Genomic DNA, 18819 nt, shown 5'->3' with positions numbered 1-18819 from the left:
GAGAGAGAATTGTTGACCTTCAGTTGACTTTAGAGCACACTACCACATGTGATGTCCTTGTCTACCTTATACAGAAATAACCAACAGAAAGAATTTTTAAAGCCAACTAGATACTCCCCCAAAATATATGAGATTGAATAATTAATATCTCAATAGTTTGGCTAGACAATGGCAAAATAGATGTAAATTTCAGGCGTTGAAAAAATACTGCATACTTAAAGCTAAACAGAAAGATGAATTTCACTGCTGCCTTAAGGTTGGTGACTACTTCAAAACAACCCTCGGAACCTCTTTAACATTGGACACAAGGAAGGAAGGACATCTCTCTCCGTTCCCCCAGAGGTTCCATGGTTCATACTGTCTGTTTATCCATGGTACATTCAGCTCATAACCCACAAAGAGTACTTAGACTTAACATACTGGAGTAGTGAATTGAAAGAACCCACAGGTGGCAGAAGTTCTGTCCTCTTTCTAATGAGCTCAAGTAAGATCGGACATCCGAAGAATATTTGTCGGCTATTCTCATTCTGCATGGTACTTATCTGTAAAAAAAAAAAAAAAAAAGAATGGAAATTAAATTTAAATCAATTTCTAGTATTATCATTAAGATGTTCATTTTGGCTTATCAACAGAGGCACTTGATTCCAAAACAAATTCTGTTGACATAGCATTAAGGTAATTTTCAAAGACTGAGTTTCCTGAGTAACAAAGCTGAGACTGCAAGAAATGGAACTCACAAAACCTCTTCCATTGTTTATCTTTACTTTGGATACTTTCAGTTGAAAAAGGTAGCTATGTTTCCAACAGGCCTCATTTAAATAAAGAATGATGTGTTTAAGCTACCAAGAAGAAATTTTAAGTGTGATCTGGTCCCCTTCTAATGTCTATCTAAATATGGGTTTACCTTTTGTTTTTAACTTTTTATTTTGAAGTAAATATAAACTTACTGGAAGTTATTTAAAAACAAAAAAACACTGTACCCAGTGTGATGTTCAAGTAGTAGAGCCACCTCCACAGCAAACTCCAAGCCCTGAATTCAAACCCCATTACAACCTCACATGGTAGTGGTACAGTGTTCAAACCAGGGAACTAGATTGGCACATTATTTAGTTTACCACACAGCATTGCTTTTTGAGTCTATAAGAAAATCAATGCTTTTAAAATTATATCTGAAGATCTTTGCTTCTGAATCCTTAATGAAATAAGGCCTTTAAATAGTCATTTTTTCCAATTAAATCCTGTTAAAACTAGATTGATAAAGCACTTTAAAGTTTACAAAGTAAACAGTGAACCTTTAGAGAAGACATAAAATAAAGAAAACATTACTAAGACATTTTGAAAATCTAGAGATATGTTTCTTTGCTTTTGTCATTTCCATGAAACTCAATCAGTAGGCATTCAAGATGTTCTGGCTGCATAATTTCTTTCACAAATACTTAGATTCTTATGTAAAATGTGTTTTGTCTTCATAAAACTTAATTCACTGCTCTTAACTGCACTTTAGAAAGAGAAAATCTTGACTTAAAAATAATTTTTACTCCCTATGTAGAAAATGGTGTAAGAAATAATACGATTTTTAATGTCGTGCCTAATTTAGTTCAGTGTCTAAGTCTATATTTAACTGATACTTGACCATGTCTGATTATTTTAAGTGACTGTTTCTTTGTGTAATTTCACAAATGTGTGTCTAGAAAGTTTTCCAGCTCCCCCTACCAAAAAAAAAAAGATGACAGAAATGATCAACCTGATTCAGCCAGTTGACATTTCAGCTTATGGAAAAATGATGACACAAGGTTATTCTGAAACATGTTTCCTTTTCTGAAAACTCATTTTTCATTATACACGGAGTACAATCAAGTTGCATAGACTCTCTCTATTAGTTCCCATTGTACATTTCTTGATCTGCCTATTGACCTTTGTCAAAACATTTGCAGTTTACAGTACCATACAATAACAGCAATACACCTTGCTCTAGTCCATGAGACCACATCTTTAGAAGTGCTTAGTTTAGCCTTTAATTTGGAGAAGGTTGTTTTATTTTCCCTTTGTTTTGATTTTAAGTTTATGTGTAATTGCAAGCATAAATTGTCAGTCTCCTTGTCAAGACAAGTCCTTTTCTAATTTTATACATAGCTTCTTCCTCCCCCCACCCCAATCCAATTACATTCAGTTTACACTTTCCTAGTACAAAAGTTCTTTTGCAGACCATACTGGAGAGTAAATGTTAATACTATACAGTCAAGTTATTCTCAACTTCATTATACCCAGTGTGCTTCCTCCACACTCCCTGACCCACCTCCTAGTGTTAGGGATGGAAACCAGGGCCTTGTACATGATAGGCAAGTACTCTACTACTGAGCTATGTCTCTAGCTCCCAGTGCTTTCTTTACATCGACTATGTGAATACCCCTGCTCCTCTGAAAGGAAATTCAGACAAACACATTGCAATGCACAAATAGATGCTCAGGCATGACCACACTACAGGAGATAATGAGGCAGGTGCAGGTGGTTGCACATGTGGATAAATAGAATTCAACAGCTGCTAATGCAGCCTGCTAGAGTACCAAGAGTAGCACTGTTGTTGGCAACAGTCTTTTGAGACAATCTTGGAAAAAATTATGAATAATGCAAAAGTCTGCCTTTGATTTCGTTTATTTGGTAGCTGCACGCTTAGAAAGTTTGTTGTGTTTTGAAACTGTGTTTCAGAAACCTAATTTATATTTATCTGTAAATCCAAGTTAGATTCTAGGCCTAGAAAAATTAGAAGTCTCCCTTATTTGCTTATTTTGTGTACATGATTGTACACAAAACATTGGCAGTTTGCTGGGTATCAAGAGAGATCTTGATGATGCAGGATTTGACGGCGTATGGAAGGATGTCATTTATGTGTGTGGCCCTGGGGATTGGACTCAGGGCCTCCCACATGCTGGGTAGGTGCTGTCTCACTGAATTATAACTCTTGTCCCTCCAATCTTTAAGACAAAATTTCCTCCTTCAGTTAAGAGTATGATATCTTCTATAAGAGCCACTACCACAGAATGTTACAATAGATTGATCCTCACACAATAATGTGGTCAGAATGTTAGAATGGATTGATCCTCATATGATTATGTGGTTTGGATCAGGTTCTTTAAACATAAGGGTATGACCAAAACCAAAGCCATAATGAGTCTTACATTCAGAGGGTCTTATTTACCCATGAGAAAATTCACAGTCCTTTCAAATTATTTCTGTGATCCACTGTGTTGAAGCTGTTTTTAAGCTGTACCTCTATTGCCAAAATAAAGCCATTTTCGAGTTCCCTGGCCTCTTTTCCAATATTATTAGTTGTCTTGAAAACAGTGTGATAAAATTTGTGGAGTTTGGGGGAGGTGGTGGTGGTGCCAGTCCTGGGGCTTGAACTCAGGGCCTGGATGCTGTCTCTGAGCTTTTTTGCTCAAGGCTAGCACTCATGCACTTGAGCCACAGCTCTACTTGTGGCTTGTTTGATGGTTAATTGGGGATAACAGTCTCATAGACTTATCTGCCTGGGCTGGCTTCAAACCATTTGATCCTCAGGTCTTAGTCTCCTGAGTAGCTAGGATTACAGGCATGAGACACTGGGACCAGGCTAAATTTATGGTTTTGCAGGTAGGTCCTGTCCCACTGTAGAGTCTCCTTGCTTTATTCATGCCTTTGTTGCATTTGTCCCTGCCATGTCCCCTTGGAGGAAAAGTAAGAGTCTTTAGAGATTAGATATTCCAAATCTAAACATAAATTCTCCCTTGTCATATATTATTAGTCCACGGAAGCTTTAAATGTTATGTCTCACATCTGCTCCTGAATTGACCTTCTCATGACCCTTTGGTGGTATTGGCTAATGTTTTATTTTGTTCTGTCTATTATAGAGGCTGACCATTCCAAGCAGCTGCCCCAGAAGTTTTGCTGAACTGTTACACCAGTGTTGGGAAGCTGATGCCAAGGTATTCTGTTGCTGTTCACAATTCTAAAGATCACTTGTGTGGTTTGTGTTTCTAAAACTTGAGTTAGCAAAATGTATTAGCCAGTAATGCAGATTTGGCTGTAATTTGCTATTCCTGTAAGCCGCAGGCTTATTGTGAAGGTGATATCAGCATCTGCTCATCTCTAGAGATTTATCAATTTCTGGGCTGAGAAGGTGGCTCAGTGGTAGAGCACTTGTCTTGCATGCCTGAGGCCCTGGGTTCGATTCCTCAGCACCACATAAGCAAAAAGAAAAAAGCCGGAAGTGGCACTGTGGCTCAAGTTGGTAGAGCGCTAGCCTTGAGCTGAAGAGCTGAGGGACGGCGCCCAGGCCCAGAGTTCAGGCCCCACGACCGGACCCTCCCCCCAAAAAAGAGATTTATCAATTTCTGAAGATTCATAGGGAATATTCCTCATAGCCCTCTTTTGCATTCTTGACTCTGTAAAAATAGTTTTGTTCTTAATTTTTAAATACTAACCATTGTGCTGTGTGCCTATGGGTCATACCTGTAATCCTAACTACTCAGGAGACTGAGATATGAAGATCACCATTAAAAGCCAGCCCAGGCAGAGAAGTCCATGAGACTTTTATTTCCAACTAACCAGAAGAAAGCAGGAAGTGGAGCTATAGATTAAGTGGTACAGTACTAATCTTGAGGGAAAAAGCTAAAGCTAAAAACCCAGGCCCTGAGTTCAAGCCCAGGTATCAGCACCCCCCCAAAAAAAATTTGTGGTCTAAAAATGGGGAACAAACAGTATTTAAACTAAGCACTGTTTCAAACATTTTATGTATGTTGTCATCCCTTCCCCAGAATGAAACAGGCATATTCTCCTTATCTTACCGATGAACCAAGACACCCAGCAGTTAAATAATGACTTAAGGTCACACAGCAAGTACCCAATAGGGCTGCACATGAACCCAAGAAGTCTGGCATAATGCCCTGCTTTTAACCTGTTACTTTATGTTGTCTTTCTCACCAAAGAGCAGACGAAAATAGTATTTCTAGAGACTCTTGATTTGCCCTCTGTTTTTGGGCTATCAAAACAGAGTAGGAGAAACTTCAAAACAGGCTTTCGTGTGTTATCACATAGGAGCATGAATAGCCCATTTCCTTTCCCCTCTAAAGATCATTTGAAAAGAAATGTGGAAATATTGACAGATAAAATGATAGCTAGTGTTGGAGTTGCTTCAAAAGAGGGTGAAGGGAAATGGATGATGATGTGGATTAAACAAAATGAGGGATCTGGAGGTTTGTTGTATTGGGGTTGTTTTCTACTTTTATGCGTGTCTGGAATTTTCCATAATAAAAAGGTAAAATATCAAAAAGATTCTCACATATTAAACATTAGCATGAGAGAGCAATTACAGTCTAGAAGGGAACAAATATTTATAGTTCACATTTGTCTAGATTTTCATGGAAATGAAAGTATTATAATTAACCTTAGAAATAGAAGCCTACTAAAAAATGGAATTCTTCCTTGATTTATACCCAGTTTCAGCCTGACCCACAGAAGAGTGGATGATATAGCATGCAGTCGGTTCTTTGGCAAAATGCTGCTCTAGTGAAAATAACTCAATTAGTGGGTCTGCTGACTATGTTAATAAAACAATTTATGTGGATTCAAGAAGAATTTTCCCCAGTATTTTTTCCCACACTGAGAGCAAAGTATAATAATGCAGCTAATAAGGCAGCTGGAGGGCCCAGGGCTCAGAGGCCTTCTATCCCACGTGCTCCTGCATGGCATGCTGGGAAAGCTCATGTGTATTGATGCCAGCCTTTGTCCTGCAGTCCCTAATCCTAGATTTTGCTTTCACTAACACTCTTCAAACTTCATCAGCCATTTTTCTAGTTGAAAAAGGCTGAAATACACAATACACAATTCTTTAATCAATTCTTTAAAGAATGTAGCATGCTTCAAAACTGTGTGCCTTGTTTTTATGAGTACTCTGTAACAACACTGCCATGTATTTTGCATGGTCAATTCTAACCCTGTGTAGGCCCTGTATTCTTAGGGTGGGATTTTGGAGAACGTGAAGATCTTTAAGTAATAGAGAAATTGCACTTTATAACTAATACAATAGAAATGATTAGCAGACATTTACAAACTTGTTTTAAGACATGTGTTTCAGACTGTTTAAACAGTATCATATTCTCTGTCTCCACTGTCCTACTAGTTTTATGTCCCTTGTAACACATGCACCGATTTTGGTAGGATTGTTCTCCATGATTCTTAAGTAGAAAGCTCATCTGGAATTATTGGCAGTAAATTAAATCAATACAACTATATATATATATATATATATATATATATATATATATAAAATTGTAATTATATTTCAGAGTGAGCTCAGAGTGAGCTTTTAATTTCTTAATCAGAAGCTCAGTACTGTATTAATAAATTCCAAATATATACATGTATAACTAAATGTTCATTGACTAAACGATGGTATAAACCCTCCCACAATAAGGACACTGGATTTGATGTTGAAGCTATAAAGTTGGCATGTCTTTATTACCATGTAATGAGCAGACTCTTCTAGAAAACCAAAGAATCTTGTGTTCCTGTTGCATGAAGTATGAAGTTTAAAGTTGTTTTTTTTCTTAAATTTGTAACATTTTATTCTGATAATCAGGTGGTTATTTCTTAAATTCATAACATTTTATTCTGATAAACCACTCCATGCCCCTGTACTTAATTTAATCAGACAGCCGGCTTGCATTTCCAACCTGCCATTGCTAATCTTCCAGGCACACCTCAGACACCTTCACTCCTGACCATGTTTTCTTCCTTCTAGTTTTCCTTCTGAAAGTTTTCTTCCTTCTAGTTTTCCTGAACCCTCACTGGTCCTTCTTTGCTTACTCTGCCAGCCTGGCCAGACTTAGACTTTTTTTCCAAACACAGTCTGGGCTATTGCCTTCCCTTGGAGTATGGCATTTTTTAAATCTTCTTGTCAAATGGACAGCAGCTCTATGAGGGAATAGTTTAGTTCCCTTGCATACTTCCCTATATTACTTTGCATCAGTTTAGTAAATAGAAATCCAGTACCTCGTCTACGGAAGCCAGATCATTGTAAACTTCCTGACAGGCATGTTTTAGTTCTCTAGCAGGAAATCTAGAGCAACTCAGTCGGAAGTTGGCATTGCACTGTGCACATATGGAGAGCAGTGATTGGTTCAAGCACTGTCTTTCTATTTTTCAGTCATTAGAATTCAGAATACTAGCACCTAGACTAAAATACTTAGCCTACCAGGCACTGATGGCTCACACTCAGGAGACTGAGATTTGAGAATGGAGGTTCAAAGCCAGCCTGGGCAGAAAATTCCATGAGACTCTTATCTCCAATTATCTAACAAAACTGGGAAGTAGAACTGTGGCTCAAGTGGTAGAGCACCAGCTTTGAACAAAAAAGCCAAGTGAGAGCATGAGGCCCTGAATTCAAGACCCAGTACTGGCGTGTGCACATGCTCGCAGACACATACACACACACATACGCACCCACAATCAGCCCACCTGTGGGTCTGGTGTCCCTTTGCTGTTAAGTAGAAGTATAGGAGAGAAAGTTGATATTAGGTAAACATCAGGTCCTCCTTGTGGCTTACACTAGGTGCTCAAAGCATTTTACTGAAGAAAATAGGAAAGAAAGGAAAGGTGAGTGTTACTTGTCTTTGAGTTTGATAGGAAGTAGTGTCTTACCCTTGTGAGATAAACGCTGCTGAGGATTTGAAAGCTTAGTCTGATGCTGTAACTCTCCTCCTGTAGATAGTAGGCAGCCCTCCTTTTCTGAATTAGTTGTCCTTTTCTACAAAATAGGGATAACCAATGGAGAAAGAAGATAGACACTTAATAAATCATCTTAGTTGTGATTTTTTAAACCATCTTTAGCTGGGCACCGGTGGCTCATACCTATCATCCTACCTACTCAGGAAGCTGGATCTGAGAATTGAGGTTCAAAGCCAGATGAGGCAGGAAAAGTCTATGAGACTCTTACCGATAATTAATCACACACACAAAAAAGCTGGAAATGGAGCTGTGGTTCAAGTGCTATAGCACTAATCTTGAGCAAAAGAAGTTCAGGGACAGCACTCAGGCTCTGAGTTCAAGCCTCAGGACTGGCACCCCCCCAAAAAAAGCCATCTTTTGCATTATACTTAAAAAAGGACCCTAAGCCCCTCAGAGAAACAGCTGTAGATCCTAAACCAAATGTTGTTTTCTGAACCCAAGGTAATTGAAAGCATCACTGCAAAATTCTTCACTGTTGTTATTTGAGGGGGTGGTCTTACAGTGTTGCCCAGGCAGACCTGAGCCCCTGCCCCAGCAGTCTTCTGCCTCAGTCTCCCAGGTAGCTGGGACTACAGGCAAGCACCAGTATGCTCTGCTGTTGCTGCTTTCAGAAGATTCATTTGCTCCTTTCGGAGAATAGATTTTAACTATAAAATGAAGATTTTTTTTTCCCCACTAGGGATGCTTGTCACCCAATTACAAAAGAGTTTCTCTTTATTTCAAAATGATCAAATGTAGGGAAAAAGAATATTCTTTAAAGATTCACAGATTCCTCCTGCTGCTTTTCCTTACAAAAGGAAAGCCCTATATTTATTATATAATTAGATCTTGTTCAAACAATTAAAGCATTTTTTTCTTTTAAAATCTGACATATGGTGGAAGAAATTCAGATGGGAACAGCTAAAGAATATTTTTCAGATTTCCTACTAAAGGCATTTTTCCTGTTTGTTCATCATTAGCATTTACATATATGCCTTTTTTTTCCTTTTTGCAATAATGGGATTTGAACTCAGGGACTTATGCTTCCTGAGCACATGCTCTATCAACCCTCCAGCTATGCCTTGTACTTGAAATATATACACAAGTACAAATGCACCCATCCACACATACTCTGTGTGCCCACTGCACAAACACCCTTGTGTACACACACATAAGCATGCAAGTCCTTAAAAAAAACACATATACAATAATGACAACCCAGAAAATATTCTAGTTTTTCATTTCTGAGAAATGGAAAAATTGCTTTTCCTTAACAATGTAGGAAGAACTCAAGTCCCATGAGCAAGCCACCTCAACATTGTTCTTTGTTTTTGTGCTCCTAAATTAAAATGCATGTTTTAATTGCTGCAACTGTAATTTGTGCAGAAATGGTATAATTATGAGGCCCGATGAAGAGAGAACTTGCATCATCCTTTTATTATCTTTCTCCATTTTTGTTTTAACCTTTTGTCTCCACCTTGGCTCAAGTCTAAAGAATGACTAGTGTAGTTAGTTCTTAACTGTGGCTTTTTCAATTTCTGCCAAACAACACCTTACAGAGACCCTGAACTAAAGCTTATCTTAATGTCGATTAAACATTGAGAACAATAAAATTAAGATGGATCTAAATAGGTTTGTTTTTAGTTCCTGACCAGCTGATTTGGGAGATTATATTAGATTAATAGGCAGATTTGATTCATCCCCCAATATTTTCTATAAAAAAAGGCATACCTCAGAAAAGATGAAAGACTTTTACAGTGAGCACTATTACACCCATTGCATACATTTACCATTAAATTTTTACCAGCTTTATCACACAGAGTGTGTGTGTGTGTGTGTGTGTGTGTACGTGTGTATGCATGTGAGCACACACACATGCACACATGTGCACACACGCTCACACACATTGGTGTTGGGGCTCTAACTTAAGACCTCATGCTCTCCCTTAACTTTTTTGCTCAAGGCTAGCATTCTACACTTGAGTCATGACTCCATTCCTGGATTTTTATTGGTTATTGGAGATAAAAGTCTCATGGACTTTTCTGCTTTGGCTGGCTTTGAACCTCAATCCTCAATCTTAGCCTGAGTAGCTAGGATTATAGGTGCCCACCAGTGCCTGGGTACATAGGTGGCTTTTTAAATTTAGGCTTCACTTTTTTTTTTCGAAATTTTTACTCATACCTGAAAGGGAGAATTAGTACTCTCCTTACTTATAGAGAAAATACTGTTTATCCCAGCTTTTGGCCACATGGTAGGAAAACAACATGAATAATTAATTGAAATAAAAAAATATGCTTCCCTGATCCTGCGTGATCTGGGAGTTGTAAAATAATCAGGTCGTAACGTTGCTTCATGGTGTCTTTGGTTGTGATAGGCTGAACTTACTCCTATGTGGTGGCTATCTACCTTTCCTCTTAAGTCCCCACACATGATTAATGTTTTTGTTTTGTTTTTGTTTTCCTTTCCTTTTCAGAAAAGACCATCGTTCAAGCAAATCATTTTGATTTTGGAGTCCATGTCAAATGACACGAACCTTCCCGACCAGTGTAACTCATTCCTGCACAACAAGGCAGAATGGAGGTGAGTAACACTTCCATTCCAGTCCTGGCTCCCAATCTCAGTGGAGAAAAGAACCAGAGACACGTGGATAGCAGGCCTGATTTCTACGTGGAGCTTAGGGAGAAAGAAAAGTCCTGCCTTTCATAAGCAAGCAACAAAGAGTTTCTCTAAGCTTGTTGTTTAGTGTATGTCTAAGTATTTGGAAAGAACATTGAAGTAATACCTTCTAAGACAAAAGATGGTTACCAGACATTTCTCTGTATATATTCTGTGTTAGTAAGCTTTAGCTTCTTTTGTAGCTGAGTGCCCATGGCTCATGCCTGTAGTCCTAACTATTCAGGAAGCTAAGTTCTAAGGATTGCGGTTCAAAGCCAGTCTGGGCAGGAAAGTCTGTAAGACTCTTCTCTCCAATTAACCACAAAAAGCCAGCAGTGGAGCTGTGGCTCAAGTGGTAGAATGTAGTGCCTTGTGCAGAAAAAAAGCTTAGGGACAGTGCCCAGTGCCCACACACACACACACACACACACACACACACACACACACACACACACACACACACACACACACACACACACACACACACACACACACACACACACACACACACACACACACACACACACAGTGCCCAGTGCCCACACACACACACACACACACACACACACACACACACACACACACACACACACACACACACACCAGAAAAACAACTTTAGCCTTGAAATTTGCAGAACACTTAATCTACTAGTATAAGGGGTAGACAGGAACACTCTTTTAAAGGAAAGTGTTGGATGTTTATACATCTCATTAAAACTTGTTAAATATAAAACAACCTCAGTAATGAGAGAATTGTATTGTGTGAGTGGAAAAAGTAAGCCCAGCATGAAACAGTTGAGCTGGTCACATGATACAGGAATATAAATAGTGTGCTTGGGAGCTGACACTCCTCCCTGACTCAGCAGAGTTGAAGAAACTTCATTCCTGATAGCCACGATGCTAATGCAATGCCTTCTGCCATCTGCTGGCACGAAATGATACTGCATGCACTTTAGAAATCACTTGGTTCTTCTGTACCTACACATTTTTTCCTGCTTTCTGTTTGATCTTTTACAATGACCATAGTCATTTTATTCCTTTGAAATCACCTAGGCTAGTGAATTTAATGAATATTCATTTAGGGTTACAAAATGACCACAATGAATTCAAGTCTTAAGTGTGAGGGACTTTTCTGTACCAAAGTAATTAATACAACAAAACTTGAAAGTCATGTTTTCTACAGTCATAGATCAGTACCCATCTATCTAATCAGATCACCCCCACCATATATGAGTTCCAATTGCCCTGAAGACAGAAGTGTCAAAGATTCAGAAGGCCCTGTACTCCAGGCTCTCGATTCTCACTGAAAGATATCAGTAGTATATCCTTTAGTTCCTGGCTTCTGATCCCTAAAAGGGCATATATCTCCCTCACTGAGGACCACTGCAAGGTCAGTCTTCTCTGTTGACCCAGCTGCCCATTCTCCTGAACACTCTTCCCAGCTCCTGCTGAACAAGCACAGCTACAAGGGAGTATTCCCTGTGCTTTGGCTACACAGTACTGCCTATATGCTCTCAGCTCTTCATCATTTTTTTGTGTCCCCCTGTCTGAGATGTTGGGGGAAAGCCAACAATTTCTTTGTGAATCACTATTTGCACAGCATCTGGAACATGCCATTGCTCAGTAAAAATACAGGGAAGGAAAGGAGAAAGAACACATAATGGCAGTAATACGTAAAGACATTGTACTCTTGAACAAGAAAAGATAAATGTAAGCAAACGTGTTTGGTGAGACAGAACTGCTTCTGCCACTCGTGCATTTGTTCCTTGAACTTCTGCTCATGCAGGAAGGGCTGCTGCCTTGAGGTCCTGAGCTACAGTGGCAAGCACACTTGCCCCCAAGCACTGGATGCTCTCCATAGGGCTGTCCTGTGTTAAACTGCTAAATATAAGTGTACAAGTAACTGTCCAACTGCTGTTTTGACAGGCATTGGACAAAGAAGTACTGAACGTCTGAGGGCATTCACCATGAAATCTGACCCAGTCTGAGGTTATAATAAAAGCATTCCCAGAGGAAATGCTATTTGATCTTGTTAACTAGAGCATTTGTGGGATTTTGATACTCGTATTAACTTACTGAGATAGAGAACTAGTTAGCATATGCCAACAAAATAAAAAAAGCAAAATTGGTAAATATTCTATATAATACTTTCAAACCTCCATATGACGCACCCAAAACAATAGTCATCATAAGTATTAAGTTTCCAAGAGAAATGACATGCAATTACAATTTTTCCCTATGCAATAGGATCAGCATTTCTCAAATGTTCTGCTTTCAAAACTCTGTTATACTCTTAAAAATTATCAAAGGCTCTAAAGAAGTTTTGTTTCCATGAGTCATATCTATCCATATTTAGCACATTCAAAAATAAGGCTGAGAAAAATTTGTGTATTTATTGATTCATCTAAAAAATAATAAATCCTACTTCTACATTCAGTCTACAGCACTATCACATGTATGAAGACTCTGGAAAATTCTATAAACTTATAAAAGGAAGCGAATAGGAGAGGAAAGTTATGTCTCAGTTCTGTTCTGAAAACAATTTGACAACAAGAATATTCTGAAAATAATGTCATAGGTCCCCAGACCACATACTGAAAACTATTTTCTGGTAAGAGTTGCTATCTCTAAAATAACATAGTAATTAAAATATACTAAAAACACAAAAAAGCATTTCACAGAAGGAGAAATCAAATGGCTAATAAACCCATGAACATTATTCAACATCAGTGGTCAAATTAATATAAGGAACTATAATTGTCTCCGACTGGCAAAAATTCACATTGTGAAAATATTCAGTGTTGGTGAGAAAATACCAGTCTTCTGAAGGCCCTAAAAATGTTTATATTCTTCATCCTGGAAATCTTACCACTTCTCATTATTCCTGAGAAAAGAAGCAAGAAAGCCATGTGAGAAATGGAAGGCAGGCACGAGTCGCTGTAATCCTAAAGGAATCTTAGCTTTCCAAGAGGCTGAGGTCTGAGGATTGCAGTTCAAAGCCAGCCTGGGCAGAAAAGTTCATGAGACTCTTCTTATTTCTATTTAATGAACAAAAAGGCAATTGGTAGAATACTAGCCATGAGCCGAGTGAGAGCATATGGCCCTGAGTTCAAGTCTCACTACCAGTACACAAAAAGAAAAAAAAGGAGTGTTTATAGGCCGTCATTCAGCAAACCTCATTTGGAAATGCAAATCTAGACATGCAATAGAAGGGGAATGATTCTTGTGAATGATATTTCCATACATAGCATAATGCAAAAACATTCACAGATATAAACAAAACTTTTAAAATGGAGGCTATGACCAAGTCTGTTTAGAAGGATTCTAAATGCTATAAAGCAAGTATATATTAGCATGTGCGTGTACTTCCATATAGAGAAAAGTATCAAAAAGTCACTGAGCAATAAGATTTTTTAAGATATTTAAAGATGGTTTTCTAGTTATATATCTTCATTTAAACTTTTCCTAAACTGAGGCTGATTGATAAATGTAATTTTTTACATACTTTAAAGTGAAAGGCGTTGTGGCTCATACCTGTAGGCCTAGCTACTCAAGAGGGCTAAGTACAAGGATCTTGAGTTCAAACCCAAAGCATTATAGAAAGATCCCATCTTTGAAAAGCAAACAAACAACAACTCCCCCAAAAGAAAGTACTCTCTCTCTCTCTCTCTCTCAGACACACACACACACACACACACACACACACACACACACACACACACACACACACACACACACACACACACACACACACACACACACAACCTAGATCTTAGTAAAGGGAACATTGGGAAAACTGATCATTGAAATCAACTTGGTTGGATTTGATTTAAAAGCAAGCTGGTTTTCCTCAATGATACCTTAAATGATACCTTTAGAATAGGAAGGTCATATATAATGCATCAATAAATGCACCTGATACAAATGGATGTACAAGAAAAAGGGAACAGCAGGGAGGGGTGCCTTCTGCATGTAGTCAGGGTAGAGGTCACTTTCCGTCATACTAACCTCACGTTCTGGAGATGGGTAAGGGAGCAAGGGCCTGAGGAGGCAGGTTGAGGGTAAGAAACTTCCCTTGGGGCAGCACTTGTAGGTGTGTTATAGGTGTATTACTTGGCTAACTTAACTGTTGATCTGGTTTCCAAAAGAGCTCACAATTGCAGTGCGCTCCCAGAGCTGGAAGTTGAGATGCGACCTTTGTTCAGTTACAAGTGAAACAGACTATGTTGGCTATTTATTCTGAGCCAAAAGAAAATCAGTGGGCTTTGTCTCACTGGAAGAAGAGTTAGGGCTGGCTTGGCAAAAGCACCACCACACAGATGAGCCATGGGGCCACTGGCAGCTCACTACTGAGCATGCCCAGCTCTGCAGCATCCTGGCTGACCTCTGACCCTTACTGCCTCAAGATGTCGCCCTCACTTTTTGTTACAAAGGTTTACCCTAAGGTTTTCTATATTAGATTCCTACCACACTCCCTCCCACCCCCGCCCTATCCTCCTTTTTCCTTTTTTTTTTTTTTTTTTTTTTTTTTTGGTGATTTGTGGGCCTTGAACTCAGGGCCTGGGCACTGCCCCTGAGCTCTTTTGCTTTAGGCTAGTACTCTACCACTTTGAGCCACAGTGCCACTTCCAGTTTTCTGGTGGTTAATTGGAGATAAGAGTTTCAAGGTCTTTCCCACCCAGGCAGGCTTTGAACTGTGATCCTCAGATCTCAGCCTCCTAAATAGCTAGAATAGCTAGAGTAGCATGAATAACCAGCTTCTTAATCCTCCTTTTGAAAAATAAAAACAGGGGCTGGGAAGGTGGTTCAGTGGTACAGTGCTTTTCTAGCATGCATGAGGACATGGGTTTGATTCCTCAGCACCATATAAACAGAAAAGAAGCTGTTTATAGAACATAAATTTAGATATTAACATTGTGGCAGCCCTGTGGGAGATAGTTTGTGCCCAGCTGTCTTACCAGTTCAGTTTCTATGAAGAAAGTCTTCTGTCACTGGTTATACTCCAAGTGTGATGTTGATTGGCCCAGAAATGAGGCAGGGAACTTCCCTTAGAAATGGTGAATATTGTAGAGACCCTGAATTCCTCTAGACCCTGGTGTCCTGTGCTTTCCAAATTGTAAAAAGAACCCAGGGGTTTTTTTGTTTTTGTTTTTGTGTTTTGTCAGTCCTGGGGCTTAAACTCTGGGCCTGAGCATTGTCCCTCAGTTCTTCAGCTTAAGGCTAGCACTCTACCACTTGAGCCACAGCACCACTTCCAGTTTTCTGGTGGTTTATTGGAAATAAAGAGTCTCATGCACTTTCCTGCCCGGGCAGGCTTTGAACTGTGATCCTCAGATCTCAGCCTCCTGAGTAGCTAGGATGACGGGCGTGAGCCAGCCATGCCTGGCCCCAGGTTTTTATTAAACAGTGGAAATTTCCGGCATACTGAGTCATGAACTCCAAAGAAGTATTTTAAGAATCTGTTTTAAAGCTGGGAGCAAGTGGTTCATGCCTGTAATCCTAGCTACTCAGAAGGCTGAGATGATATGAGGATTCAGGTTCAAAGCCAACCTGGCAGGAAAGTACAAGATTCTTATCTCCAATAAACTACTTAAAAAAAAAAAAAGCTAGAAGTGGAGCATGACTCAAATGGTAGAGGGTTAGTCTTAAGCAAAAACAAGCTCAAGACAGCACCCAAACCCTGAGTTCAAGCCCTAGGACACACACACACACACACACACACACACACACACACACACACACACACACACACACACACACACACACACACACACACACACACACACACACACACACACACACACACACACACACACACACACACACACACACACACACACTGCTTTGTTTTTGTTTTGAACAGCTGCCTAGGTAATTCTTAGGCTCATGTAACTTGTGAAAATGTGACATAACCCCACCCCACCCCTTACAACCAAAGAAAGTCAGGTTAATCAATTGATTGCTTAGGTTACTCAGCCACTGAGTAGACAAAGTGCCATCTGAATCTCTTGCTGATGACATGATATCGATAACCTATCTAAAGTATCATTTTCTCATCCATCATACAAGATCAGTGCCTATTACTTGGAGTTGTTATGGAAATAAAGTAAGATTCTACATATTATCGTTTTGTAAACTGAAAGAGCTAGATGGATGCAAGCATATAATAAATGACTGAGCAGGAACCAGCTTCACAGCTTATGCTGTACCCCAGTGGCTCTTCAATGCTTTGTTGAGATACTTTGAGAACTTAATTTTCTAAACTAGAAACAAGCTGTTAATGAAAAAAACCCTGCTTCTCTTGTTGTTTCCTGATCCATTTCAAAACACATTCCTGAGCCAGATTCCAGAGGCTCATGACTATAATCCTAGCCTCTCAGGAGGCTGAGATGTGAGGATTGTGGGTCGAAGCCAGCAGAAAAGTTAGTAACACTCTGACCTCCAATTAACCAGCAAAAAGCCAGAAGTGGAGGTGTGGCTCAAGTGGTAGAACACCAGCTTTGAGCAAAAAAGCTAAGTAAGAGTATAAGGCTGTGAGTTCCAGTTCTAATAATAGCAGATAGTACGTGCATGCACACACACACGGCTTAGTCTTTTGCACTGATTGGTGTTTGAATAGACATCCTAGCCTCATTTATCCCCTCAGAAGCATGGACACTTAACTCAGTTATTTCTGCATAGGTGTGAAATTGAGGCAACCCTTGAGAGACTAAAGAAACTGGAGCGTGATCTCAGCTTTAAAGAGCAGGAGCTCAAAGAGCGAGAAAGGCGGTTAAAGATGTGGGAGCAGAAACTGACAGAGCAGTCCAACACCCCGGTGAGTATCTTTCCCCCCAGAGCCCATGCAGCACTTAGAACCCAGCCAGCATGGCAGCATGGCAGCATGCAGCACCGTGACTCAGCCTTCTTCCTGCCCCTGCCACCACCTCCTAGTTTCCTGCCTGTGTGCTTATGTCTTAAAGGCAAGGTGTATAAATTAACCAAAATGCCAGAGACATAGAAGAAAAAGATTGTTTTCATTCTAGCTCTTTGATTAAGCATTGTTATTTTCCCGTGTATGTGTATATTTGAATGCACAAAAAAATAATATCTGGCATACTTTCTGCTATTTCTCTGCAGTATGTGCCTAAATGCTGATTTAACTTCTTCTAGTTGATCAGTAATTAATAGCTGTCATTCCAAGGCAGTGAAAAACATCTTTGATGTGTCAGACTTAACCACATTTTCCTTCTAAAACTGAGCTAGCTGATGACATAGGCAATGCTGGTATTAATGTTCCTATCTCTGTTCAATGATATGATCATAGACAGCAAAAGTTTGCAAAAAAGAAAGACCTCTCTTGGGGCAAGCTTCCACAATGCTCTACATCAAGGAAGACTTCCTCTACCCTAATCTTTTATCCTATATTTAGCGGAGCAAAGAAATTCTTTTTAAAGATTTTGTTGTTTGTATATTGACCTTGAGCTTATATGCGATATTAAAATTAAATCAAATTTCAACATTCCCTATTTGACTTCAAGAATTAAATACTAATTTAGAATTGTTTTTTCCATGTTTTTTTAAATGGGTAATATGTGACTGTATAAAATCACAAAAGAAATAGTAAATTAAGAGTAAACTTAGTGGGGCTGGGAAGGTAGCTCAGTGGTAGAGGGCTTGCCTCACATACATAAGGCCCTAGGTTCGATTCCTCAGCACCACATAAGCAGAAAAAGTTGGAAGTGGCACTATGGCTCTAGTGGTAGAGTGCTAGCCTTGAGCTGAAGAGCTGAGGGACAGCACCCAGACCCAGGTCAGGCCCCACAACCAACCAAAAAAAAAAAGAATAAACTTACTAAGCAAAGCACCAGTAGCCTATAATCCTAGCAACTTAGGAAGCTGAGGTCTGAGAATCATGGTTCAAAGCCAACCCAGGTGGAAAAGTCTGTGAGACTCTTTATCTATTAACCAGCAAAAAAGCCAGAAGTGGAGCTGTGGCTTAAGTGGTAGAGTGCCAGCCTTGAGCAAAAAAAGCAAACAAAGACAAAAACAAAAAATACCCTAAGGGACAGCACCAAAACCTCAGTACTGGGAGTAGGGGATAAGCTAATTGATAATTAAACAAACAAAACACAACTAGCTTAAATGCCTCTCATCAGTGATCTCCAGAAAGCTGTTGTATCTCAACTGTTGACCCCATTAAGCAGCCAGTCAGTGTCTAGCTTCCTAGTAGGTCCAGTATCTAAAGAATCAATGAAATAGTTTGTCACCTGTTCTAATTTGTGTGAGAAACAGCCCAGTATCCACAAGGGAGAAGAATAAAGTAATTGTAATCATATCTAACTTTTGCAAAGATCGCTTTGGAAATCCAGGTAACCCCAAAATAAGAATTGAATTGCTATGTGTAAGTGTTGAGGACATTTTATAAGTTCCTGAATTTAA

The 18819-nt window shown here is 39.3% G+C and overlaps 1 protein-coding gene across 4 annotated transcripts in view; it reads left to right on the top strand.

Annotated features, from left to right (window-relative positions):
- Map3k20 (mitogen-activated protein kinase kinase kinase 20) overlaps positions 1–18819 on the top strand; it is a 219875-nt gene that overhangs the window by 99411 nt on the left and 101645 nt on the right. For all 4 annotated transcript variants that reach the window (XM_070020747.1, XM_070020767.1, XM_070020757.1 and 1 more), the window contains exons 9-11: positions 3888–3962; positions 10217–10323; positions 17080–17215. In XM_070020747.1, coding sequence (XP_069876848.1) covers positions 3888–3962; positions 10217–10323; positions 17080–17215 — 318 coding nt within the window. The remainder of the gene's footprint in view (positions 1–3887; positions 3963–10216; positions 10324–17079; positions 17216–18819) is intronic.

The sequence above is a fragment of the Dipodomys merriami genome, unplaced genomic scaffold (genome assembly GCF_024711535.1).
Source record: "Dipodomys merriami isolate MVZ:Mamm:240054 unplaced genomic scaffold, mDipMer1.0.p SCAF_1, whole genome shotgun sequence".
Taxonomy (NCBI): Eukaryota; Metazoa; Chordata; class Mammalia; order Rodentia; family Heteromyidae; genus Dipodomys; species Dipodomys merriami.
Note: the sequence above shows the minus strand (reverse complement) of the source record. Positions and strands in the feature narration are given on the sequence as shown.